Below are 25907 nucleotides of genomic sequence, written 5' to 3'. Positions count from 1 at the left end.
AGGGGAAACAGTGATAGAGATATTTCTTTGTTCTGCCAAAACAAAAAGAAATGAATGAATATCTTCCTAGATATTCTCTAGCTGAATGTGAGTGTGGCCAGTGAATTCTGTTTTCTTGTCTAATAAATATTCAAAGAGGACTTTTTGAATACTCATGAATAGACTTCTGCTATGGCATAACACTTTAAACCATTCCACCTGTGTCTTGCTGCTTCTCTAGTGTTCCATTGTGACTAAACCAGTGGTGTCTCTTTTGCTGTATTGCGTTGTCATTCTTTGGTCATGCAAATAAGATTTACTGAAAGTACATACTGTGTATTTTATTTGAGGTATGGGAATGGATGGTCCAGGTTTTGGAGGAATGAATAGAATTGGAGGAGGTATGTATAAGCATTTGTTTTTTTGTATGTATCCACCACCATTTTTCGTAAATTAGGAACTGTTTTGAGAATTCCAAGAGAGAAAAAGTCATGGTTTATTGTTGACTCACATCCTCAAGGCTGCTAGCAGAAATTGAGCCTGGTACATACTTAAGGGATATGGAAGGTGATTTGTAAAGTGTCTCTTTCCGCTATACAACTAACAGTCAAATCTCAAAATTAATCTTTATTCCATAGGAATTGGTTTTGGTGGTCTGGAAGCAGTGAATAGCATGGGAGGATTTGGAGGAGTTGGCCGAATGGGAGGTAGGTAAATGTATGTAGTGAGATGTGTATGCTACATTTAGTTTAACCTATTATTAAAATGTTCCCCCCCTACTTAGGAATGGATACTATAGATGTTTTCAGAGGGCCTATGTGGGCACTAGGGAATAGGGACAGGAATGGTAAAATGGAATGTGACGTGAGGTAAGTTGGGTAAATCACAGACTTTTTCTGTATTTGTGACTTTTACTATCTTTTTAGTTTAGTTTCAGTATGTTCCTAAATGGATTACTACATAGTGATATATTTGGAAAAGAGTTAATTTGTTGTATAATCTTTTCAGAGCTATACCGTGGTGCAATGACTAGTAGCGTGGAGAGAGATTTTGGACGTGGTGATATTGGACTAAATCGAGGCTTTGGAGATTCCTTTGGTAGACTTGGTAGGCTGGCCGCATAGTTCTCCTTTTGTCTTTGCGGGTTATATTTTTCAAAGTTTGTTCCTCTTTTTATGTGAAAAATTGGAAATTTATGATGTTTTACACAATTTATAATGTTTTACACTAGAAGAAAAAACACTAGAGATTTTAATGTACTGGCTCTCTTTTTCAGTATCTTACATATTTGAATCCTATTTGTAGAAGACTTTATACTTTTCAGTTACTGTACATCTATCTTCTGAGAGTATAATACCTTAGGAATTTAAAGTATGGTTATTTAAATTAATTAGTATATTATCTTTCCATCCTTGTTTAGGCAGTGCAATGATTGGAGGGTTTGCAGGAAGAATAGGAGCTTCTAACATGGGGCCAGTAGGATCTGGAATAAGTAGGTTTAAATTTTACTAGAATTTATTCAGTAATATTTGAGTGCTTGCAAAGACTTTGCAAGAGTAGTTATTGTAGTATAGTAATACTTTGTTCTTATATGTTAATATGTCTTGTCATAATTTAAAGAAACTTTGATAGTTATTGAGTTTTTCTGTTTGATTACTGAAATTTCTGAACTAACTTTGAATTTTATTCCTTTGATATTTCTAAACTAACACCAGAGTACGTGTTAACTATAAGCCAATCCAAGAATCTCCTTTCCAACTAATGAATCTGGACATTTCTTTGATCATGTGTTAGGAACAACTTTTGCATTAGCATCAACTTTGTTTCCTTGCTTATTCTCTACAACTGCTATTGATAACTAGCTTATTTCATCTGCAAACAACTTTTTTTTGTCTTTTGGTAGGGTGCAAGAGAATTGCCCCAGATAAAGTAACACTTCTAAAGAGACCTCCTGAGGTTAAGGGCTAAGGTTGAAACGGATGCTTATGTCTTCACCTCTTAAACCTTTCTTGTGGTAGAATCAAGAATAGTTGCAGCACTGGGGAATGCCATTAGGCCTTATATTAAGGCTTAACTCTGGCTTAGTTTTTGACCTCTATTACTTGCAGAACCATGTCTCTGTGAGCTCTGCATACTTTATTGACTTCCTTTAATTAATTGAAATCACACAAATAGGAAACACAGCCTATTTGAACTGTTCTAAGAGTGATTCAAAATCTTGTCAGCTCAAGGTAACTATTTCCACTGTACCTTGCTTCTCATGTTACTCCTTCTTTTTATCATCTTTTCAGCCTTGGCCGTTTTCCTATGAAGGTTAACTTCCCTACCTTCCCATTTTCACCTCAGTGTTTCTACTTCTGTTTCCCTATTTTTATATTTGTTATTCACGGAAAGCTAATTTGAGGGCAAAGTTAATTTTCCATATTGCTTTGTATGAGGATTTTAGATATGAGAAAAAAGGAAAACTTTTGAAAATAAGTAGTATTGGAATAGTTAAAGGGAACTCAATTCATAAAAATGAAGTGGATATGAGCTACGAGCTAAATTCTCAAGCTGCAGCTAAAGGGATGTGACTCCATTTTTTTTTTGCTACCTCCACAAGTTTTGCAGATTAAAAGTTTTTGAAATTAAAAGTTATGTGTTTCTGTGGTTATTGAAAAATGAATTGATACAAAAAGAGAAATTATATGTGAAACAGAAGATCCTGAGGTGAAAAGTAAGCTAGGAAAAGAATATTATGTAGCAGAGTATGATGAGAGCAACAATTGAAGTGTTAGAGTTGTAATAATTTGAATTGGCCCCATGTATCTTTGTTCTAGCAATTATTAAGCTTGGTGTGTTAGAAAATAAAAATGAGGATAAAAACATTAATGGATAAAGTAATTGGTAGAAAATTTATATAATTTATATATGATGTTTTGTGATCAGTATAATTTTATAAAAGAGCATGTGTATAATATATTATCGAGTGGCTAAAATTAACAGATTGAATTAGCCATTAACATTCAACTAACGAAATGTATACCAAATTAAATTCTGTTCTTGGAAGAATGTTATATGGCCTGTATGAAAATAATTTTATGCTTACGTATTATCTAATTACATAAACAAATTAATTTTTCTCTCCCTTTCTCAAAAATGATTCTCTCCTTCCTCTTTCTCTCCTTTAAAACAAAAACACCAAACTCCCAAATCCTCCCTTCCCTTTCTGAAAATCCAGGTGGTGGAATGGGTGGCATGAACAGTGTGACTGGAGGAATGGGGATGGGACTGGATCGGATGAGTTCCAGCTTTGATAGAATGGGACCAGGTATAGGAGCTATACTGGAAAGGAGCATCGATATGGATCGAGGATTTTTATCGGGTCCGATGGGAAGCGGAATGAGAGACAGAATAGGCTCCAAAGGCAACCAGATATTTGTCAGAAATGTAAGCAGCTAAATGTAAAAGATACTTAAAATTATTTTTTGCCTTATATATCTGTTACTAATACCTTTTTTCATTCTAGCTGCCTTTTGACTTGACTTGGCAGAAACTAAAAGAGAAATTCAGTCAGTGTGGTAAGTATGCCAATGACTGCAGATATATTCATAGTGATTATGGAGGAAAAATTGATTTTAAACTTTTAAACACTGTGGTTAGACTTTTACTCCTAGGCAGTATAACAGGTCTAATTTCACTTCAGGTAAACAAATTATTTTGCTATGCTCTTAGAGCAGTGCAAATTACTACTAACATGATTTAGAGTAGAACCTGTCATTGTCTCCTAGCTTGATTTTTTACCTTATTTTTAAAAGGTTAATTTATTATGATTACTTACATTTTAAAGGGTTACTTTTTCTTGTGAGAAATACTAATGAACGGTAAATTTATTTCCTTGTTTATAGTATAATGCAGTGCATTGTCAGCATGACCCGATGAAATGCTGTGACATCCAAATGACATGGCGTTAATAGCTGTCCTATTCTATACACTCCATTGTCTACACAGTACAGGAAACTTACCTAATAGCATAGAACCCACTGCCTGAAACTCCTTAGATATAGGTACATTGTGGTGACTCTTCTAATTATTTTATAAACTGTTCTTGGCTATAACAATACTGCCTATACAACTTTAATATGTTCATTAGGTCTGCAGAAGATTAGATGGTTTAGTACTTTGAAAACATGGCCTTTTTTGTGATGATGAGAGAATTAGAGTGAGTGGAACAAAGTAACACATTAGGAAATCTGATAGTATTTTTATACTATTAGGTGGTGTTCCCAGAGACTATAAGCACAATAGTAAGTTATATAGGTGGCATATAATGATGAAAAGGGCTAAAAATTCAGCCTTTGAGAGTTAATGGAAAGTTAAGAGTATTTGGAGTATATCTTTAATTTTTGAAGATCATGAAAGGGGTAAGTTTCGTGTTCTCTCACAAACGTAGCCTTTTTGGTGATCGCTTGTCATCAGAGTGGTCACTATGGAATCTGTTATCTACTGTGTTTTCAGAATACTTTATACCTAACTGTTGCAGTAATCTGTTCACGTGTTTTCTTTTCTCCTAGATGGAGGCTCTTGAGGGCAAGAATTGTCATCTTTTTTTCTTAGCACTTTTCATTGCCTCAGTACATATAGTAGGAGTTTATTAAATGTTTTTAAGTGAGTCAGCATTCTGAGCAGATCTTCATTTATTCAGTTTTTAAATCTATAAATACTGTATTTTTGGCAGTTTGTTGATATTAGAATTCAAAATTTGAACAAAGTAAGATATTATCTTTGCCCTCAACATATAGTGTGAATCTGTGTGGAGTGTTCTGTTGGCTTCTTTTGTTGATCATCTTTTTTTATATTTTAGTCAAAGATGGAGAACTAAACTTTTTTTCTTGGTAAAAAGTTGTTGAAAACGAGTCAGCTAATAAACAGTCACCACTAAGAGAAAGCAGAATTATAAAGTTGTTTTGAGGTTTTGGTAGTCTTTGTAGATGTAAGAAGATCTACCTGAATGAGTAAGCAGCATCTGGCCATGAATCCTATAGTTTATAGAGGAATGAACATATTAGATCTTTAGTGAAATATATCAAATGAGGAGCAGTGGCAGCAAGTATAGATAATTTTTATTGTTGTAGTTTGAGTGAAAAAAAAATCTCCAAATGAGATATGACATTATTTTAAAAAGTAGAAATGAAACATGAGAAAGAACAAAGTGGGGCAAACAAATGGCATCAATGAAAATGTGACCAATTGACTGAATTGACTGTGTAGGCAGATTTCCTTTGATGTCAGATATAGGTAAGGCAAACTTGAGATCTTTCGGTGAACTTCATGGTGGACTGGCCTTTTTTTGACAGAAGGAAATCAGTTCAAAGACATTTTCGGAAAGAAAAAAAATAGTATCTAAATCTACATTTAAAAAATGTGTACAGCATTTTAGCCATTAAAAAAGTGGTTAAATTATTATTCTTCACTTTGTTATTTTAGCTGTATTCTTATGTCCCTTTTTGATTAGTCTATCATTGTATCATGAGAGTAACGATTTTTTGTTTTTCTTCTCAATTCTAATTATAAAGCTTCTGACTTTTAGATTTATATTGAGGTAATACTATACTTAAATAATTTCCTACCATCTTCCTATTTTTAATCTTGAACTGCACTGATGGGAAAGAAAATAAGTTATGGTGATACAGAATTAAGTGACCAGCTATCGACAACTATGAAAATTACCCGGTTTGTATGAATTGGGTGATCCATTTTTCTTTCACATCACTTTGTTTTTAAATTTAAGAATTTTTCTTTCTGAGTATGGAAAATTTAATCTGCTCCAAGCCAGGAATAGTCTCTTTCTCGGTAAAAGGCAGTATTTTGTTTTTTCCCCCTGGAGCCACAGGTGAATAAGTATATTTTCTTGCTTGCTTCTTATTAAGAGTCTAGTACTGCTCCATGCATCTTCCTAGACATTATCTGCTAGTCACTGGGCCACCAGCAAGCCCTCTGCTTATTAAATTTCTTAGTGGTTAATTGTCTTTGATGGGCAATTACAAAGGCTGAGAAAATATTGTGTTATGGGTTATATTACCCTCAATAAAGCATTTCCTTGGCCTTTTTAATTCAGGAAAAAATGTTTTCACATGCTCAAATATAAAAATGAAAAATAAGTGAATATAATAAAACCTTTTTATTCCTATATAATTTCTCAGTGACATACATTTTTAAGAAAGCTGAGTAAATAAATTAAGTAACCCATTCAGAGTTGGATCCCACATTATTTCAGGTTGTGCTAATGAAGTTAAATAGGCATAGTCTTTCAAATTTGCTCCATTTTTGTGTATACCCTGTAACTCTATTTTGACCCTCTGGCTGAGTATGATGCAGGGCCATAACATTATAGAACTATAGTGCCTGTTCTTTATTTCTGCTGTAAACTATGTAAACAAATATAACGTTGTTCCACAGATTTCAACATGAGTATGCTTATTAATTGCATAGAAAATGGAAACGTGATATTTTATTTACTAAAAGCGCATGCTGCTTCAAGCATGACTAATAGACTTTGACTCTAGAAAAACCCAACAGTAAAAATAATGCAGTAACAGTAAAAAATAACATATGAAGAACATTTACTGATGAAGTCACTTTTTTATTTGTAAAGAAATGGTAAAACTTTTTTGTCCCTTATGTCATAAATGTTTTTTGTAGAATATCTGATTTTGCTTTTTTTCTCCTCTGGTTATGTTACAGCTTCACTTTAGAAGTAGATTTCATTGAACTGTGTATTTATTTATGTTTGTATGCATGCATTCATGCATGCTTTATTTTAGTCTAATTTTAGATATGCTTCTCTATAAGATTTCCCAAATATATACTGAGAAGTTAATAGGCTGGGTTAAATAAAGTAGAAAGCTTTCTTTTACTGCAGGATAAGTCATTTTTATGACTAGTATATGTAACAGCAGTATGTTTGATTATTTTGTGGTACCGATTTCTCATTGCATACTATTTTGTCCTATGTTTTTTAGAAAGTGTGATTCCTCTGTGTGTGTGTGTGTGTGTGTGTGTGTGTGTGTGTGTGTATCAATTGTAGGGTAAGCATTGTTTATATCTACTTAAACCATTGTAATATAATTTCTCTGGAGATTAGTCTGTTTTATGACTTTGATAACACAGTTAAAGACTGCGTGGCTTGGATTAATTACAAGATCATGGTTTTGGCTCAGCAACATTTATTAACTTGGACCATTTAATTAGTTTTGAGTGAATGATTGATTGACATACCAGTTATTTTTAAAATAATTTATTTATGAGGGGATAGGTAATGGATGAAAATACAAAAGTAGAAAAGTAGCCCAGAATGTTGTAGATAAGAAATCAATCAGATCAGTATTTAAAAAGGAAAAAAAAAAAAACTTACTCATGCATGAGATAAAAATTGTTCCCATTACCTGGAAAGAGCTTATGGAATTTTTTGCTAAGCACTTCACTTTTACCTTCCCCCCTTTTTCCTTTCTTCTCCCTTTATAGAACTAAATGTGTCTGGCTCTCTGATTTTGTTGCCAAACTAAAATTATCCTGTAGTAATCTGGCAACTATACTATTCAAGGGGAGGGAAATATTATGGTAAGTAGTCACACACCTGTGCTCTCTGGTGGCCTAGTGGTTAAGATTCAGTAGTCATGCACCTCACATCTAAACTTGTGTAGATAGAGTTTAACACTTTACATATGTTATTTGTGTATAATTATTAATAACCCCCCCCTTTTACTCTTTCAAGTGTTCTGGTTTGGGTGATGGATCTTTATGGCCACTTTGTATTTCGATAAATGATGGAGTTGAAATGGAGGATAGAAGGGAAGGAAGAGGAGATCGGGTAGAAAGTAACAATTTTGTCTAAAAATAAATTTTGTTTAAATTTGTTATTGGGTTTAATTACTTGGTGACATTTTGTTATAGCTTGCCTTATTGCTATCAAATTCACTTTAGAAACTCAAGATTTAACAAAAAAATTTATTTTAATAAAATATTAAATCCTAAAATTTATTTTGATTCCAATTTTGTATATTTTAACCTGTATGTATTCATTACTTTATATGAAAGGCATTATATTCAGAATGTAAAATATGAATAATGCTTATATGATGTATTATATTTAAATCATTAATGTTAATGTTAACATTAGGTCAAGTTACTTACCATTTTATTGGCTGTGAGAAATTTCAAACTTGTGTAGTGAAATATTGAACATGTTTAAACTGATTAGTAATTCTATAATTTCTCTTTTACAGGTCATGTAATGTTTGCAGAAATAAAAATGGAGAATGGAAAGTCAAAAGGCTGTGGAACAGTTAGATTTGACTCCCCAGAATCAGCTGAAAAAGCCTGCAGAATAATGAATGGCATAAAAATCAGTGGCAGAGAAATCGATGTTCGCTTGGATCGTAATGCATAATTTCAAACCATGGTTGGAACATTCTTACATCTGTTTTGCTGAATCTCCTAGTGAAAGTCATTTTTAAGTAATGCTGTATGCTTACAAAAGCTGTAAAAATGAACTTTAAAACTCCCACCAGCTTTTAACAGTATAGTGTTAAATATACTGTGATTTTTGTTAATCTCTAGTTTGGGTTTTTAAAGACAGCAAGTCTGGTCATTCAGTTTAAATGAATGGTTATACTGTTTTTAATGAAATAAGCCATTTCCTTGTTATTTTGAGTACTACTTAGTGGGATTTGTTTGTTCAAGTTTCTCTAGCTTTTATCAACTTATTATAAGGTAAAACATAGATGGTTTTTTCAAAACTTCTGTTTTATATATGTAATTGGCCTTGAAAAGAAAGGACTCAGACAAATTAGGATGTGATCTTGGTTGATTTTAAATTACTTTCTTTGGTGATAAAGAATTACTATAAGTTTTAGAGTCTAAAGTTCAGGTTATTTTTTATTTGGCTAAAATGAAGAAATGGAATTTTCTTTCCCTGCCCTTATCTGTCATTCATGTTTCCTACGTAACACTATTAATTTTAGCCTCCACAGCCCGTTATTTTGTTATTTCCAATAATTCCAAGTTCATATAGAACTGATAATGTAGCAAGCCCAAAGTATAATATTAGGCAGACTACTCCTAACTTTCTGTCCAGCTTCCAGCCATTGAAGTGAACTGCTAAAAAAAGAAAAATAATTGAAATGTTGAGAGAGATGGTTATGTAAGGCAGTCCTCTGCTGTTCACTTCTACAGGAGCTGATGTATTAATAAATGCAGTTTTAATAAACCACGGAACACCTAGGCACAGCATATCAAACACATTGGATCCCACGATGTTAGACATAGCCATATCTCCTTTGCCTGCAAAAAAAAAAGTATGTTGTTAAAATGTGCATATCAATACTGTATTTTATTAATAAGTTTCATAAGAAAAAACACTGGATACATACTTTTTTTTGTTTGATGGTTTTGGAAAATTGTTGTAGAACAAAAGTCTTACTGAATTTGTATTTTTAATTTTAGGAGGTTAGTATTTAAAGTATTAACATTTATTTAATAATTATTTTTATTTATTAAACCGTTTTTCAATAAGATATGTAGATTACTTGTTGCTTTTCATTCTAATTTAACATGTTTAGTTACAATTTCGTGCACATTTCAGGTGAATATTATTTGGGGAATTAGATTTAGTAAAACTAATTGAATACTAAATCCTTCCTCCTGAGCTACTCCTTTTTTTTCTTCAAAGTACGTTACTGAGGAAATAAATATTTCAAAAGGGTACCTGTGCTTAGTGTATTTCAGCCAGGCTTGAAGAATGGGCATTGCAGCTTAAGGGACCTACTTCTTACCTTTTCTTGCAACCAGCACACTTGTAATTGTGTCTGGTATGCTTGTTCCTGCAGCTAATAAAGTAAGGCCCATTACTGTATCTGGAATTTCCAGTGTTTCTCCTGTGATAAACATAGATATTATAAGTTATAAATCTTATAATATTCACTAACCATTCTCTGCACATATTTCAGATATTTCTTTCCAGAACAAAAAGAAAATAGGCACATTTAGATTTCATGACCAACATGTACTTAGAATTTAGCTAGCGAAGTATTTGAGTAATATTGGTAAACTGGGGACATGGGTAGCAAAGATTTTTAATGACAGATATTTAATAGACAAAATTTCCCTACCTGGTATGCTTACAGAAGTTTTGAATGTCCACTGTTATATCAGCAAGGCTGTTGCTTAATATATGCTAATGGGATTGGTTATTTTCTCTCTTTTTTTAAAGCATTTTCTTAAAGTGGTCAGTGTTAAGCAAATTATAGCTATTTTAAAACTGTAAATGTGTTAACATGGTATACATTTTTTAAGTTCTACTTTAGTGAGGTACTTTAATTTAGTATTTTCTTTGGGAAAGCACCATAAATCTGAGGAAAACAAAATAGGGTGCTTGAGTTTTCCTAACATTATAGTCCCAACTTATTAATGCTTCTGTTAAATTTGATGTCAGTTCAACATTTTTCAGAAATGTATTCAATCTAGGAAACAAAACCAGTGGGAAGTTAAAAAAATTCATGTAACTGCTCTTTTATTGTTGTAATTGAAAATTTTCTTTTTCTCTTTTTTAAAATGTCAGTTAAGAAACTTTAAGTAGCTTATTTATTGCATGCTTATATATTGATACTGGAATTGAAATTGGTTAATTTTTGTTACTGGTTAGCCACAGTTCATATGTACATAAATAACATTAATGTTTGTCATCTTGGGGGCTGTTCTCTGATCTATTACTTGATTTTATTGTTTTCCTAATGTCAAATATGTTCTGGCTGAGAAAGTTTGGAGAGATTTACTATGCAAGCTAATTGGACTTTTTATTTTCCTTATTAAAAAAAAAGAAAAAGAAATATTTTGCTTTTTGCTAGCATACTCTTCTAAGGTCACATTAATTTGGGAAAAGTTGGAAGTCGACAAACTTTTTTTGTAAAGGGCCAGATAGTAATTATTTTAGGCTTTGCAGGCTATATGGTCTCTGTTGCAGTTATTCAGCTCTGCTAATGTAGTATGAAAACAACCATAGATAACATGTAAATAGATGGGCCTGATCAGCAAAAACAGGAGACCTAGTGATTTGGGCACACGAGAGCAGTAGTTTGCTCACCTCTAATAGGAGTCCATTCCGGTTACCCTTTGGGGAGAAATTCCTGAATTTCTTGTTCTGTGTTTGTATTCAGTTTTTCCTCCTGGACTAGGAGTTCTGTGGGACTAGAGCTGATTATGGCGAAGCACTGGTAGTTAAATATTAATCATGAAGGTAGCAGAAACCTAAAGTGAAACCTAATTTTATATTCTTTTTACTAATTTCTTAGTATGTTTGTATTGCCATATTAAACAGCAAAATAAAATATAATCCAGTTAAACAGTGAGCACCCATCGTTTTCTCAAAATACTGGCATCTTGCTATATTTTTGTTAGGGAATTGAATTTAATATAAAGAGCATATTATGGACCTCATGCAATGTGAATTAATTATTAGCATATTAGAAAGACATCTTGTGAATCCAATTTCATTTATAAGGTGATCCCTTGACTTGTACCTCTGGGCTGTATAATTGTGAGAATATAGTTGGTATGTAATATGCAGTTCACAAAACCTTAATGATTAGTGTATTAATATTTAATTCTTTTGTAAATAGCACTAATCTTTGCTGAAAAAAAAATTAATCCTTAGCTAGACTACCTTTAGCAAATATATACAGTTCTTATATGAAACTGATTATTTTCTTTTTAAATTATGCTCTTGCACTTAAGATACATACCAGTTATCGTGACCATCCAAACCAGGATATATGTAAATGCAGATATCCATAGTGCTGACATGAGAAAAGTTATTGCAAAATATTTTTTCCAAAACTTTCTTCTACAATCTGGTGTGGTTAGAAAAAGTAATGTAATAATAGGAAGGGATAGTACCCAAAATATTCTTTTAAAATCTGCTTCAGGCATTTTGAAAACACTTGGTGGATCTGTTGAGGAAAAATTAAATGATTTTGAGTTTTCTCAAATGGCCGATTAAGTTAGAAATGCCCATTTAGAAAGCTATATTGAAATAAATTAGCTGTATCAGTTTTTAGGAGGCTATTTAAAACATTTGAGTACATCATTACTGATATTGCTGGCAAAAGGAAACTAATTGAGACTTTAGGGCAGACTGTAAAATGTGATACTCAGCATTTTTTGATTTTGTCTTCGGTCATTCACTAAATATGTTAGCGATAATGTTTATGAAGTGTCAGTTAAACATCTCTCTTGGTTTTCTAACGATGTAGATGGTCTTTAATAATATTTTCGCTTGTGGGATTAACCTGGTTTATACCTTAGCTACTCTAATCTCCACTCCCCAATATGCTGATAGCCTGCCCTATATATCAGATAATTCATACTTAGGAATTATAATATAACTGGAGCATAATCTTTTTATTAAGTTGAAATTTCATTCTAATTCTCATTGTGAGTTGGAGGAGCTTGTTTCATTTTTTTCATTACTAAATTTAGAATTCACCACAATTCTTAGGAAAAAACCTTAAGAAAATAGGAACTAATATAGAATCTACAGTGTAATTTATAAAACTGGACTATCTTCCCTTTTTTCAGTTTGTTTTATGAAGTTAGTGAAAGACAATAATATATTGGATAAACATGGGAATTCACTTGAAAATTGTTTAAAATTTGTATGCATTTACAAAACGATGTTCCATATATTTAATCAAATTACAACTAATGCTAGTAAAATAACTCACAAAAATAACTTGCCAAACCTCAGCCAATGGACCATTAAGTAATATTAGATATAATTTTAGTGTAATAAAAAGTTTTGGACTGATTCTTTTGAGTTTCTTGTTTAAAATTTAACTTAGAGACGTATACCTCTTGTACATGAAAGACAAACTATAGTTTTTGTAAGAGGAAAAGTGATATTTTAATTTTTTTAGTTAGTAAATTAGAATCTAAGTTCCCTTCCTAATGTACTAAATTAAATTTAGACTCTGTTGTATATAACCATTTTATAAAAGTAATCCATAAATTTATATTTCTGGACATAGCTTAATTTTACCTTCCACTAAACATATTTACCTAAATGTTTTGCTGCTGCTTCAAATGATATGTTTAAAACTCAACCGTTTACTTTTTTCTTTTTCTCCACAGAAGCCCTTTTCCCTAAATTCCTAGTTTTTGTAAGTGGTGTTCCCATTTTCTTAGACATGATCAAAGTTTCAGAATTGTCTCTGCTCCCTTTCCTGGTCTCATGTATAGTCTTTCAACTGCCTAGTCTTGGCGATGCTATCTCTGCACTGTCTCCCGTCTGTTGTTCTCTTTCATTTCCACTGCCTTTGCCTTGTCTGGGCACATCAGCTGTTTAGTAGCCTCTTACAGACCTCCATGTCTTTTATTCCATATTTCAATTCTGATAATTTATCTGCTCACAAACCTATAAAGACTTTTACACAAGCATTTAAGTCTCTTCCTAACCTATTTCTTTCTATCCACCTTTGCTTTCTCACTGTGCTCAGTTATGCTAGTACTTGAACAGATCTTTTGCTTATTTCCTTGGTGTCAACCATAGAATATACTTTACTCTTACCTCTGCATCATTTACCTAATAACGACTTTAGCAGCCATTACTTATTGGTTATAAATTAGGTCATCAGTTAAAATCTTACCATTCTGCAAGGCTCAGTTTAAATTCTCCCTTCTGATAATCTTTCCTATGTAACCATCCTCATTAAAGTTTATATAATTTATCCCATTTAGGAAACACAGTTACACTTTATTTCTTTCTCTAAGTACTTAAACCTTCATATTTGAGTTAATCTGTTATTTCCTACAATACTGGAAGCTTCTTAAGGATATGGACTGCCTCTTCATCATCTCTTAATCTTCAGTGTTTTTTACATAGTAACTATATGGTACTTGCTGACTGAAATGAGGTTAAGTTTCATTAGTGAATAGACTTAATAGTGGGCAGGATGTGGTTATTACCTTCAGAAACCTGATTAAGACCATGTAAACTTATAGAAAGCTGGGAGTAGCCAGAATCTTCATGAAATATTCCACTATCGGTTCTTGATTGCCGACGGATGAATGGTCGACCCTCATCTTCCCATCCCATCAGTGGCTCTTGTTCACTTCTCTCTTCCATAGCTTTGGCGAGACGGGTACAGCAAGGACTGCATTTCTTTATAATATATTGGTTAATTTTAATGTCAAAACACAGCACCAAAACATACAATCCATATATCAAAAGCAGTAAAATTCCTTCATACCTGTAAATTAGAGAAATTTGTGCTTTTTAATTAAAAATGAAAGTTATTTGAGAGTTAACAGCTTTGGGGCAATATGTGCTTAATTCTTAATGCAGCAATAGAACAAATATTTCTAGTTATATTTTGATTTTGTAGCTGTGTCCAGACTTGGTTACAGTGTTATTTTAAATTTATTGTTAAAATCTTGACACTGTCCTTTCTATATTTCAAAAAAACAGGGATCGTAAACTCGTCTTCATTTATAGATTCCTTCCAAATGGTAGGCATAAAAATGCTTTGAAAATAATTGTATATTTTCAAAATTAAAGTGAAAGAAATAGATAGTGATGGGCATTCCTCATCTCAGTTCATTGGCAGAATACATTCCCCAAATAGATAATAATTATAAAAGAATATAGCATGTTAGTTCATTTCAGCTGTGTCTATTCAGACTTCCCGGTGTAGGAATTTTGTATAAAATATTCAGAATATGTTAGGCTTTGACTGGGGATTTTCAGTTTGCTATACAGAGATTTTTTTTTTAATTTTATTTATTTTATTCTAATGTAACTGAATTCACAAGAAAACAGATATTTTCAAAAATAAAATTATACCTTAGGCTCTGAGAACTATTTTCCTGCTCTCCAGTTTCCTATTTAAAGAATTGTGATGAGCTAATACCATCACATTTGAACCTTGCATTTACTTTTTATAGCTAGTGAATCTCTACTCCAGCTGGAAGCAGAGTTCTTGAATTCCCCAGTGGAGGGATGTGATCACAGTCATTGATCCCTTACAGACAGCTCCTGAGTCCCAGAAGCATCCCTACCGTAGCCAGTATTCTTTCTTTGGGAGACAGACTGATCTCAGAAGGATTTAATTTAGAAATTTTGTTCCCTGCTAGATTTTAAGTTTCTTGATAGCAGGTATTATGCAGCACTGCTAAGTTGTACTCCAGAGGGATGCCATTTACATTGTTTTCTATTTTTCTGGTGTCCTCTGGCATTGTGTAAGGCACAGCTTCTGTGGCTGTATGTTTTACATTTCTTAATGCCTTATGATTCTTAGCATAGGGATAAACATCAAATAGATACCTGTTGCATATTAACTGAAAAAAATTATCTGTTCACTAAGTCACCTGCTTTTTAATTTTCTTGGGATGTAGGGCACATGGAGATTACAAAGCAAACAATTTTTAACATTGAAACCTAAACATTGTTGATTCTTAGAGGAAGAAGGCTATAGTTCTTGCAAAATAAATCTCAAAGAGAAAGTTGGAGGAATTTCAAGGAACTTCTTTTACTTCATCATCTCTCTCCAGTCTTGTGACCATGACCACTTCTAACTGAGGCATGGTGAACCCAGTAGATGAAAAAGCCAACTGTTAAGACTTTAATGAGCAACAGAAGTTGGGAGACTTTTTTGATTGGTCACTGGGGAGAAGAAAGGGTTCTATTATCCAGTGATTAATAAGGAGACTGACCTGACTAAAAAAATTGCAAGGAAGGGAGGAGAACCCAATCAGCAATTATGAGGAACTTTAGCTCAGAGACCCACTAGAAATGGTAAAGTGGCACATAATTGAGATATGACTGAATATTCCTGAAAAAAAAATATTACTAAACCATCAGAATTTCATAAAATCATCTCTGTAATTGTGTTTTACATAAGAATAACAAATATTTCAAGCTTACCAGTGAACTTGGTTGTCAAATATTATGCCAAGAACTGCCGCTACACTAATCGCATATGCTGCACAGTCTCTGAATAGAGGCCAACACGATAGCGTTGAAACCTGTAAAATAATAATTTACTGTTTCCATTACACTGTAACTTCAAGTACATGGTTAGTGTAATACTAAAACTGTTTGTATATTTGTAGCTAAATATTGTTATCTTTTGCATATTGCTTAGAGAAAAAGGAATTTTAAGCAAAATTGTTTCTAAACCTCTGATTTTCATAAATTTGACCAAGAGCTATTTGTGGGTTAACTTAAAATTGAATACATGTTGTTTTTCTACTGATTAATAAATTTGATTGAACACACTACTATTGCCTTGTTTGTTCCATTCTATAAAACCGTTCTTATATTTGTCAAGACAATAAGTTTTGTTAAATAAAGTTTTCTTACCACATTAGATAGTAAGCCACAGGCTGCACAGATGCCAAGGAGATTATAAATTGCAGATCCAAGAATGGTGCTGATGCCAATATCTCCCTTTGTGATAAATACACCTATGAGCAAGATAGTAGGTAAGTTAGTGTTGACTTGAAATAGATAAAATCACATCGAGATAGTAAAAAAATACAAGGAGCAATATTTACCTAGGAAAGCAGTAACTAATTCAGGAGCTGAACTGCCAGCTGCCATGAAAGTTGCACCTGCCACATCCTGGGACAATCCAAGGGCTGAAGACAAATAAAATTATGTTATGCCTACTAAAACGACAAGTGAAAGAGTTATGTCTTTAAATTCAGTAGATATTCAAAGCCATAGCTTCACAGAAAAGCATTAATATTGACTTCGACTGGAAAAGTAAAACATGCAGGTTAAGAAATAGAGGAATCCAGTATCTTTCCTTATGATTTTATTTCTTAATTCTGTAGAAACTGCTGCAACTCAGTATTCTGAGTGCCAAGATGGGATCGTTTGGGGCCCAGAAAAGATCCCTTTCTAGCCGTAGGGCTTGTAGGTGTGTAGCAACTGCATGACTGAAAACTACACTGTCAAGAGTGCTCTAGTAGGACCCGAGAAAGCCTAATTCAGGAGTCGATCCAACTTGACAAAGAGTGAACGTTGGTAGTTTCTAACATTTATAAATAGAGCCGAATCAAGTTGTATATTCACAAATTGGCAATTCAAACTTGTCTAAATACAAATGAGAGGAATTTGGTTAAAAACAAGATTGACTATTGTATAATTACAGCCTATTGGTTTAAAACATGGAACCATTAAAACTACTCTGGAGCAAGAAATACAAGAAAATACTATTTAAATAGTTTGTATCCCCAGATTTACAAGCATGCAGATCCATTATCCTCAGTGATCGATGGGATGAGGGTCTTAAGACATTTTTGGCCCTTTCAATTTTAGAGCTAAGGTACCTACTATGGGTAGGGAAGAAAGCCACGTTGAAGAAACTACCTTGCTTTGACAAGGTCAAGACAAAGTTTCATCAGAAATCCTCAAACAGGGTTTACTGGGAGACTAAAAAATAGCCGATAGAGGTAGCATACTGGGTGTTATTTACCCTAGGCCACAAAGTTAGTGCTAAAATTAGGATTAAAATTCTGGTTTCCAAGGCTCTCGATAGCAATCCTTTGTTGATGTTTACTGTTTACTATACCCATTGATTCTTGGCACTTTAGTCTTACCGGTACCCTCAAATTCTGGTGCACCTGGTTGAGTGTCTCCTTTGGTAAATATTTTCTTACACTTGCCTGTGGGGACCATAACTTGTTTCTCATTTTCAGGTCCATCCCATGTTCTACTTCTTTGCTGGGACATCTGCCTTTGACTTTACTGTTTTTTTGTTTTGTTTTGTTTTGTTTTGTTTTTTCTTGGCATAGCAGATTATATTTTACAATCGCGGGCTACAGTATTTCTGCCCACATGATTTTTCCAGAACTTCTACATTCCCTATAAAAAAAAAAAAGGGTGAAGTTTATGTTTATATCTCCTCCTGGGCCTAGATGACTAATTCATGACTAATGCTTTGATGAACAGACTATGGCAGAGCCATAATATTTGCAAGGCTAGGACATAAAAGGTGGCAAGTCTTCCTCGCGTTCTCTTTCTAGGGATATTTGTTTTAGAGTCCTAAGCCACCATTAAAAAGTCTAGCTACCTTAAAACCCTCATACTGGAGAGACCTCACGAAGACCTATATAGAAATAGAGGTGCCCGAGGAACACCTGCTGTTTCATCCCCTATATTTTGAATCTCCTCATCCCAGGCACCAGCATGTGAGGGAGGGAGCTTTCCGATGATCTGGCCCTTTCTTCCAACCATAACTGCATGAGAGACCTCAAGCAAGTACCACCTAGCTGAGCTGAGTAAACCCCGAAAGCTGCGAAAGGTAATAAAATGATAGTTGTTCTAAGCCACTAGTTTTGGGGTGACTTGTTAAGCAGCCATAGATAATAGTTGCATTTACTGACAACTTACTGTGCCAGATGCTTTTTTATGTGCTGGGAAATATGGCAGTAATGAAACACGAAGGTTTCTGTTCGTCTGGAGCCTCAATTCTAGTAAGAGGAAATGGGATAAGCAAAATATATCCTATGTTAGAAGAAACAAAGAGGAAAAGCACGGAGAGGGAATATAAAATGTCAAGGAGGAAGAATTGTAATTTTAGATTGGGTAATTGGAAAGGACTTCGCTGAGACAGTAACTGAACAAAAACTTCAAAGTATGGGAGTTAGCCATCCATCTACCTGGGGTAAGAGTAGTCTAGGCCAAAGGAGTGAATGCAAAGGTTCTGAGGTGGAGGCTAGCCCATGTGTCCGAGAAACAGAGGAAGGGCCAGAATATCTGGACCTGTGTGAAGGGAGAATGGTATATGATAAGGTTAAAGGTAATAAGTGGCCAGAACATGTAAAGCCTGTGGATCCTACTAAGGACTTTGACTTTTATTCTGAAAGGTATAGTGCTTGGAAAGCCATGCACATACTGTTTGTTGATGATACCAGCCCCAGTCATCTTTTTTATCCTTGTGGGATTAGTTGGTCTCAGAGGCCCAATTAGCTCTAGTCTGAGCTGTTTTGCCACCTGTTAGGCCTTTCCTTGTGAAAAGTCCTCTCAGGATAGTTGATGATCTATCTAATCCAGACCCTCTATCCTATTCCACACTTTTGGCTTTTGGTCATGTCACTTGATAATCTACCTGCAGTGACTAATGAAGGGAGAGAAGTAATGATTTATGTAACTTATATTGCATAGTATTTCTTTTATTGAGACTGAGATTTATATATGTATGTGTGTATATATATTGATTTGTGTAATATATAGTATATATAATTATATGTAATTTTTATATATATATGTGTGTATATATATATATATATGTATATATATATATATATGATGTGTAGTAAGGCCAGTTGAGTGTAAAACTTAAAATAGAATAAGATAAAGCATATTGCTCTGATTAACTTTTTTTTTTCATTTTAGATGTGAAGCAAATAATATCTTACATTCATAATTTATTACTCTCATGTACATAATAATCTCCACTATCCTCACATATGAGTGGTGGTATTTCCAATTTACAGATAAAGAAACAGGTCCAGGAGGTAAAGTAACTCAAAGTTACATGTATAGTAAAGATCTTAAATATAAGGAGTTAAACATAAACCTTGAGTATATTGGTTCTAAGTCCAGTGCTATTTCAATTTCTCCACAGAAACCCAATATAAGAATGGCACTTAGGCAGGTCAATTATAACATAGTGGGTGATTGAATTATTTTCTTCCCTGTCTCATGGCACTGGCATGTAACTGCCCCCATTTCATCCCTTCTTTGGGGGAGGTTTTTCAGCTTATTCTAGAGAGCGTGGAAATTTAGTAATATTGGATATGATTGTGAATTCTCTTCTCAAATAAAATCGGGGCTAAATAACATGGAAGAAATTGAAAACGAACAACATGCTTTATCTTGAAGTAACTGTCCAAACTTGGTGCAACTGAAGAGTGAACGACTAATCTTCATTTAATGCCAGCTGAAGAATGCTTCATTAGAAAAATGCAATCTCAAGAACGATCTATTGAGTTGTTGCCAGGTAGGAAAATAGGCGGCCCTTTCTAACACTTTCACTATCAAAAGGCAGTAAAAGTAAAGCTTGTTGCTATTCGAGGGGCTCTAATTGAGTTATGAAAGGAAAAAACATCGATGGATGTGTAAAACTTCAAAGATATTTTAACAAGTTATATCTTAAGGTTCTAAGCATATTTTTAAAAATGGTTTATATTTCTGAACTTTAGTATAGACTAGCTTTGTCTTCACTGACCTTTGGGTAGCATTTCTCTCTGCTATAGTTTATTATTAAAGATAAATTGTTCTGGGTTTCTTCTGCACTCCCCCCGCCCCCAACCCCAGATCTATTAATTCCTTTCTCTCTATTACTCTAAAGGGATAATCCCATTTCCTTCAAGATATTGTAGAAATGTTCAAGGTGAATTTTCTTTGCAAGTTTAGATATCATTACATTTTTTTTATATAAAATGCAACTTTATGGTAATGAACTAAAACTCATCAGAATTTTCCTTAAGCGTGTTCTCTTCTAGGATGCCATGTTGGAAAGTTTATAACAGGTTTCGAAAATCCACTTCTGGAAATATAACGTAGTTGGAAGAGTTTTAAACTAAAATGAAGACCTGGCTTCTGCCCCTGCCAGTACTTTAACATGAGACTCTAGCAAGTCATTCAGACAAGGCTTATAGTTTGCTACCTGTAAAATGAAGGGTTGGGCTACACAATTATCATGTTTTTACTCAACACATAGAGTAAAAAACTCTATGCCTTAAGACTTTACCACTTTTTTATGTTAAATAATTTTTTTTTATAATAAAAAAACAACATTATTGAAAATTTAGAGAATGGAAGGGAAAAATAGAGGGAGCGAGTCACTTATACTCTCATGATTATATTTTAATCACTGCTATCATTTTAATGTATTCCCAGTCCTTTTCACATTGCACATTTTAATAGAGTTACAAGCATAGGCTATATACAACTAGGTATCGTCTGGCACAATTTTAAAAAGTCCTCAATGATAGCAACTCTTCATGCTTTGTGAATGGATTTGAGTTTTAGAAGCAATCAAAAGTCATTCAGACCCAAGTCTTGTGACTAGAGTGAATAATCATGCTGAGTAATTCTATTTAGGATCCAAAATGAATTGTGACAGCAATCCAAAGTTTTTGCAAAAGTCGTCTGACATTGATTTAGAATATGTTTCTAGAAATATTTTGAGTAAGTTAGCATCGGAATAAATGCCTGCTTCTTCGTGTACAACTGCATGTATATGCTCTGTGAGGTTTTTAACAATAAATAAAAACATTTGAGTACTTCATGGTTACCACCTCATATTTTGTCTGAGCTATAATGGAATAAATCCTGAAACCCTGTATAATGCTTTTAAATGCTTGGTTCTTCCACTGAAAAAGAAGGACTCTCCCAACCCCCAATCTAACAGTTGTAACATTACAATGAATTTCCACCTGCCTTAAGCCTATCACATAAAGCATGTGCACGACATTTTATCTCCAAACCTCACTATTACCTGAGTTTTGGCTCCATAATTTGCCCAAGGTTACAGAGTTAGTAACTATAGAGATAGGATAGGTACCTAGATTTTTTTGACTTCAAAAAGCTGCTCTTTTGGTTATCCATGTAGGTAAAGTGAAGAGATTAATAACATAACTTTATAATTATTATTATCATCATCATTGCCTGTTCCAGCAATAGTATCTTGGTAATATCCAGGTGCCTTGGCACTTATTTAGATCCATACATCTGGAATAAATTTAGATGCTATCCAAGGAGACCACAATCGGAATCAGAGAGAAAAGAAAAACAAAGACGATGAAAATGCTCTTAAGAGGAGGATGAGGGCCTGTGTGGCAGAGAAGAAACACTATTCTTAGGTATTTTGCTCTTTGGGAAGGCTTTGCCTCTGTAAATTTCACAAGGATTAAGAATCAAACAATCCCTGGAACTGTAGGCTATCCAAATGCCATACTCACAGGATTATTTGACATCCTTCAATTTTATCAATTTAGAACCAAATCCACCTGGAATTAAATCTTGTATTTCTTTCTTATTGTCTATTTCTGAAACATAAAGTAGAACGTGGGCAAATATTAGTTCTAAGCAGAGCGAATAAAAATAAATTTTTAACAGAAAGTATTGAATACGTTTCTCTGTACTTTAAGACCATTCTCACTTAAGACATGTTGTACCTCAAAAGTAGGGTGCGGGGATTAGAATTTCTAACTGAATAATATACTAGTGTAGTATTTAAAAAGAAACGTTTCATAGTTAGCTCATGAGGACTTTGGGCTATATCAAGTGCCTAATCTTAAGGGATTCTCTGTTTTTTAGGTAGATAGCTTGGAAAAAAGGTAAAAAAAGGTTTCTCTGAACAGTGAAACCTTTATGTGTATATATACATATAAAGCAAACCAAAGATTTGGAGATTCTCATTACATATCAAAAGGACATGAAAAGATTTGTTTTGGCTTTATACTGAACTTTTGCGTTTCTAAAATGAAGTGAGAAATAATAGTCCTATTTTGGCTATAAGTTAATGTAGTTTATATCTTTAATTTATACAATATTAATTTATAGTTAAATTGAATATACTTTAAAGATACCACTTTTAAAGAATAAAAGATTGCTAAAGATGAAATAAAACAGTATGAATTTTAATGTAAAAGAAATAAAAGGAACTCTGAACAATATTTCAGAGATGTTTAAGGTACTGTTTAAAGTTGCCGCATGGATTATTAGATCAAATAAAAGAACGAGTTTCATAAACTTACCTCCTACCTTGTGAAGTAGTGCTTGCTTTTATTTGCCTTAAACTTGGTTTTCAAGCTCTCACAGATGTGCCCTAGATTTGGTATGTGCCCCAAACATATTCATATCCACCGTGAGTTTCTTCACTTTCATCCTTCTTGAATAAAGAATTCTAATCTTTGTAGTCTGTTCTTATGTAATAATGAACTTAGCGAATGTTTACTATGTGCTAGGTCCTTGTGAAAGCCCTTGTATTTCCTCATGGACTTGGCACACAGCTCTATGAACTCAGAGCTCCAGTTACCCTTGCTGCACAGCTGAGATAGCTTGGGCAGAGACATTTAGCACTTCACCCCAAGTCAAATCTAGTAAATGGTGGGGCTAGGATTTGAGCCTAGGCCGTGTCAGGCTTCAAGGTGGATACTTTCAACCATCTCCCAATAGCAGTATGGCATTATAGCATAAAATGGCATTCTCCCCCTCCAGCACCTCCAAGGACTGGAGCAAGGATTGTCATAGACCATTCAGCAAGTATTCGATAGAGATGTAAAACAAAGAAGGAAAAGCCCTGAGCAGACAATACTGGATATGAGTACAAGGTAATGTAAGTAAATTCACAAAACAAGCACGGGAATTTTAGACAAAGTTTCATAAGTCAGGCTTACAAAAATGAGCAGAGACCACAGAGGCTTTCCTTCCTTTCTCATTGTCATTTGGAATTTTCTGTTTCTGTCTTTCTTTGTCTCTCTCTCTCTCTCTGTCTTTCTTTCTGTCTCTGTCTCTCTCTCTCTCTGTCTCTCTCTCTCTGTCTTTGTCTCTGCCTCACACACACACAGATAAACACACAGACACACACAGAAACACACACACACCCCTCTAGAGTGTCCACCCAAGTCTAGAGAAGCACAAGTGGTGGGAATGAGGGAGTTCTCCATAAGTTTTTTTTCGTTAGCCATTATTTCTAGCTCCCTTAGCTCTCACTTATCTCAGATAATATTCTTCCTCTGGTAACATCTATTAACCCCTTTGCCCGAATCTCTGATCTGTTTCCCACCACAGAAACCAGGTCTTATTGCCCAAGGTAAATGCCCTGAGCAGCTAGAGTATGATTTTCATTCCCTCTATAATGTGGATTCATTTCACTTCAGCCCTCTCTGTTTAAAGAAACACCCTTAGCCTCTTTTCCTATAGAACCTAAACGGGTGAAAAAAGAAGATAGAATTAGAGGAAGAGGGTATAGCAACAGCATTTTCTCATATTGGTTCTACACAGTTAAGATGACAGCACAATGTCTCAGTTTGTCTGATTAGGGGTATGTGTTTACTTTTCCACTGCTGACAGAGGGTTATGTGGGGGGAGGAGAGGTTGAGAGATTTTCATGATCACCAGTAGAACAAGAAGGGAAAGGTGGTGGCAACTCTAGGGGAAATTGCCAGGCCAACATATATAGCTATAGAGAAGGAGCTCTCACTTGCCTGGGCTAGGGCCTGGTCAGGGTGTCAGCAAGAGGCTCTGCTCTCTACCTCCTTTGTCTCCTGCACAGAGGTTCCAGTCCTCACCTTGCTGATGACTCTTCTGCTGGCTAAACGAGGAAAAGGTAATGGGGTGATGAGGCTGGGGTAAGCTAGGAGCCTGTCAATTCTACCATTGTGTTCTAGGCTGGGATTCAGAACATGCACCCTGAGGAAAGTCATTGCATCATACCTGATGATTTGATTCCACAGTGCTATACTATGTACATCATATGTACCTAAGATCTCATGTACATCTTAGACAAAATGTGTAGGTCTCAGGGTTTTTTATTATGCGTGTTTATTAGTTTCCAACACTCAATAGGTTGCCAAAAGTCTAAACTGATTTTTTAAAGTGAATTATTTTATTTTGTAATAAATTTCCTCCATAGGTACAATGAGTATTTCCTGTTCTTTTATTTGTCAAAATTTTCAGTGCCTTTGGGAAGAAAACATCTTTTAAGATTATTCAAATAGAACAGGAAACAACCATATTATGGCAGCTAATCTCAAACAAGGATGCGCGAAATTATATCTTATGAGAACATTCTTCAGTTTTGGCATTAGAGAGAACAAAGCTATGCTGTGTACTGTGTAGTCTTGAGGAATTAGCCTCAGTTTTCTCACCAGTAAAATCAATCTAATAGTCCCTACTTTGTAGGGTTTTTGTGAAGGCTAAATGAAAGCATGTATATTTAATTTAAAACCATGCTTCGTTTTCTATAATTGTTTTACGGTAACTAACAAATAAATAAATAATAACACTCAATTACATTGCGGAACACTTCAGTAAACTGTTTTGAGGATAATATTTATTAGCGGACAAAATGGGTAAAACTATTGTAACTCATTGCTCAATAAAGAACTATGGGGAAATGTAAAGCATTTGCAGACTTTTCTGTGGCCGTAAACAAATTCCAGGGAGATCGGTTTTTACTGCTAATATCCTATTTGGAAGAGACCACGCTAGACCTTGAGAAGAGAAATGACAGAGTTAATTTATAAGTATTTGGAAATGAATTGAGCTAGCACTATTTCTATCTCATTTTGTTGCCAATATTTTCAATACTCAAGAGCAGGGTCAATACTTAGCAGCTGAAGAAGATTTGGCAGTGGCATAGCATCCATCAATCACACATCCAGAATAGCTACTGCACTCTATTTCAGAGCAAAGAGCAATGCACCGGAGAAATGCATGTTTTTGATGATGTTTCAAAGTAATTCCACAGGTGGCATGGTGAAAATGATTATTATAGATATTCTATGAAGTCATTTAATGAAGATTTTTTTTGTAGTAGCAATCTAAACTTTAATGCATTAGTTTCTGTAGGGCTAGAAAAGTTATTTATTTACCACTCCCAAGAGAAATTTTTTATAAGCAAAATCCTTGATGGATTTATTCTTCAATCAAGTCATTGTTTGGAAATGTGAAGGCAAAAAATTTTTTTAAGTGATTATTTTATTTTCCAGAAAGAGAAAGTTTCTAGGTGAGATATAATACCTTGAATTTTAAGTTTCTTAGATTTATATAATTACATAAGTTATTTGTTTTTTCTAATTAAAAGTACGGTACTGCCACAAGGATGAACAAATAGATTACTACAACAGAATTGAGAGTATAGAAACAGATCCAT

The 25907-nt window shown here is 33.9% G+C and overlaps 2 protein-coding genes across 3 annotated transcripts in view; one reads left to right on the top strand and one right to left on the bottom strand.

Moving 5' to 3' along the window:
- MYEF2 (myelin expression factor 2) overlaps positions 1-11363 on the top strand; it is a 31060-nt gene extending 19697 nt beyond the window's left edge. Inside the window, exons 11-17 of one of the 2 annotated variants that reach the window (XM_011355066.2) lie at positions 330-380; positions 618-686; positions 988-1086; positions 1400-1471; positions 3200-3408; positions 3488-3539; positions 8244-11363. In XM_011355066.2, the coding sequence (XP_011353368.1) occupies positions 330-380; positions 618-686; positions 988-1086; positions 1400-1471; positions 3200-3408; positions 3488-3539; positions 8244-8407 (716 nt within the window). In that variant the 3' untranslated portion in view covers positions 8408-11363. The remainder of the gene's footprint in view (positions 1-329; positions 381-617; positions 687-987; positions 1087-1399; positions 1472-3199; positions 3409-3487; positions 3540-8243) is intronic. The other variant, XM_011355068.2, reaches the window with a different exon arrangement.
- SLC24A5 (solute carrier family 24 member 5) lies at positions 8843-16612 on the bottom strand. Its single transcript, XM_023527715.1, has 7 exons — positions 16567-16612; positions 16373-16476; positions 15935-16035; positions 13978-14261; positions 11757-11963; positions 9792-9893; positions 8843-9300 (listed from the first exon to the last, which is right to left on the bottom strand). The coding sequence occupies exons 1-7, from the start codon at positions 16610-16612 to the stop codon at positions 8978-8980; spliced, it is 1167 nt and encodes a 388-aa protein (XP_023383483.1). The 3' UTR covers positions 8843-8977.
- Between the last annotated feature and the right edge of the window lie 9295 nt (positions 16613-25907).

This window comes from Pteropus vampyrus, unplaced genomic scaffold (genome assembly GCF_000151845.1).
Source record: "Pteropus vampyrus isolate Shadow unplaced genomic scaffold, Pvam_2.0 Scaffold19, whole genome shotgun sequence".
Lineage (NCBI taxonomy): Eukaryota > Metazoa > Chordata > Mammalia > Chiroptera > Pteropodidae > Pteropus > Pteropus vampyrus.
This window is presented reverse-complemented; position numbering and strand designations above follow the sequence as displayed.

Coding starts and splice junctions, on each gene's coding strand:
- SLC24A5 (XM_023527715.1), bottom strand. CDS start 16,612: ATGGCAGCTGGCAGTTCAGCTCCTGAATTAGTTACTGCTTTCCTAG. Junction 16,477..16,566: donor ATTAGTTACTGCTTTCCTAG/GTAAATATTGCT, acceptor TCTTGCTCATAG/GTGTATTTATCACAAAGGGA. Junction 9,894..11,756: donor TTGGATGGTCACGATAACTG/GTATGTATCTTA, acceptor TGTTTATCACAG/GAGAAACACTGGAAATTCCA.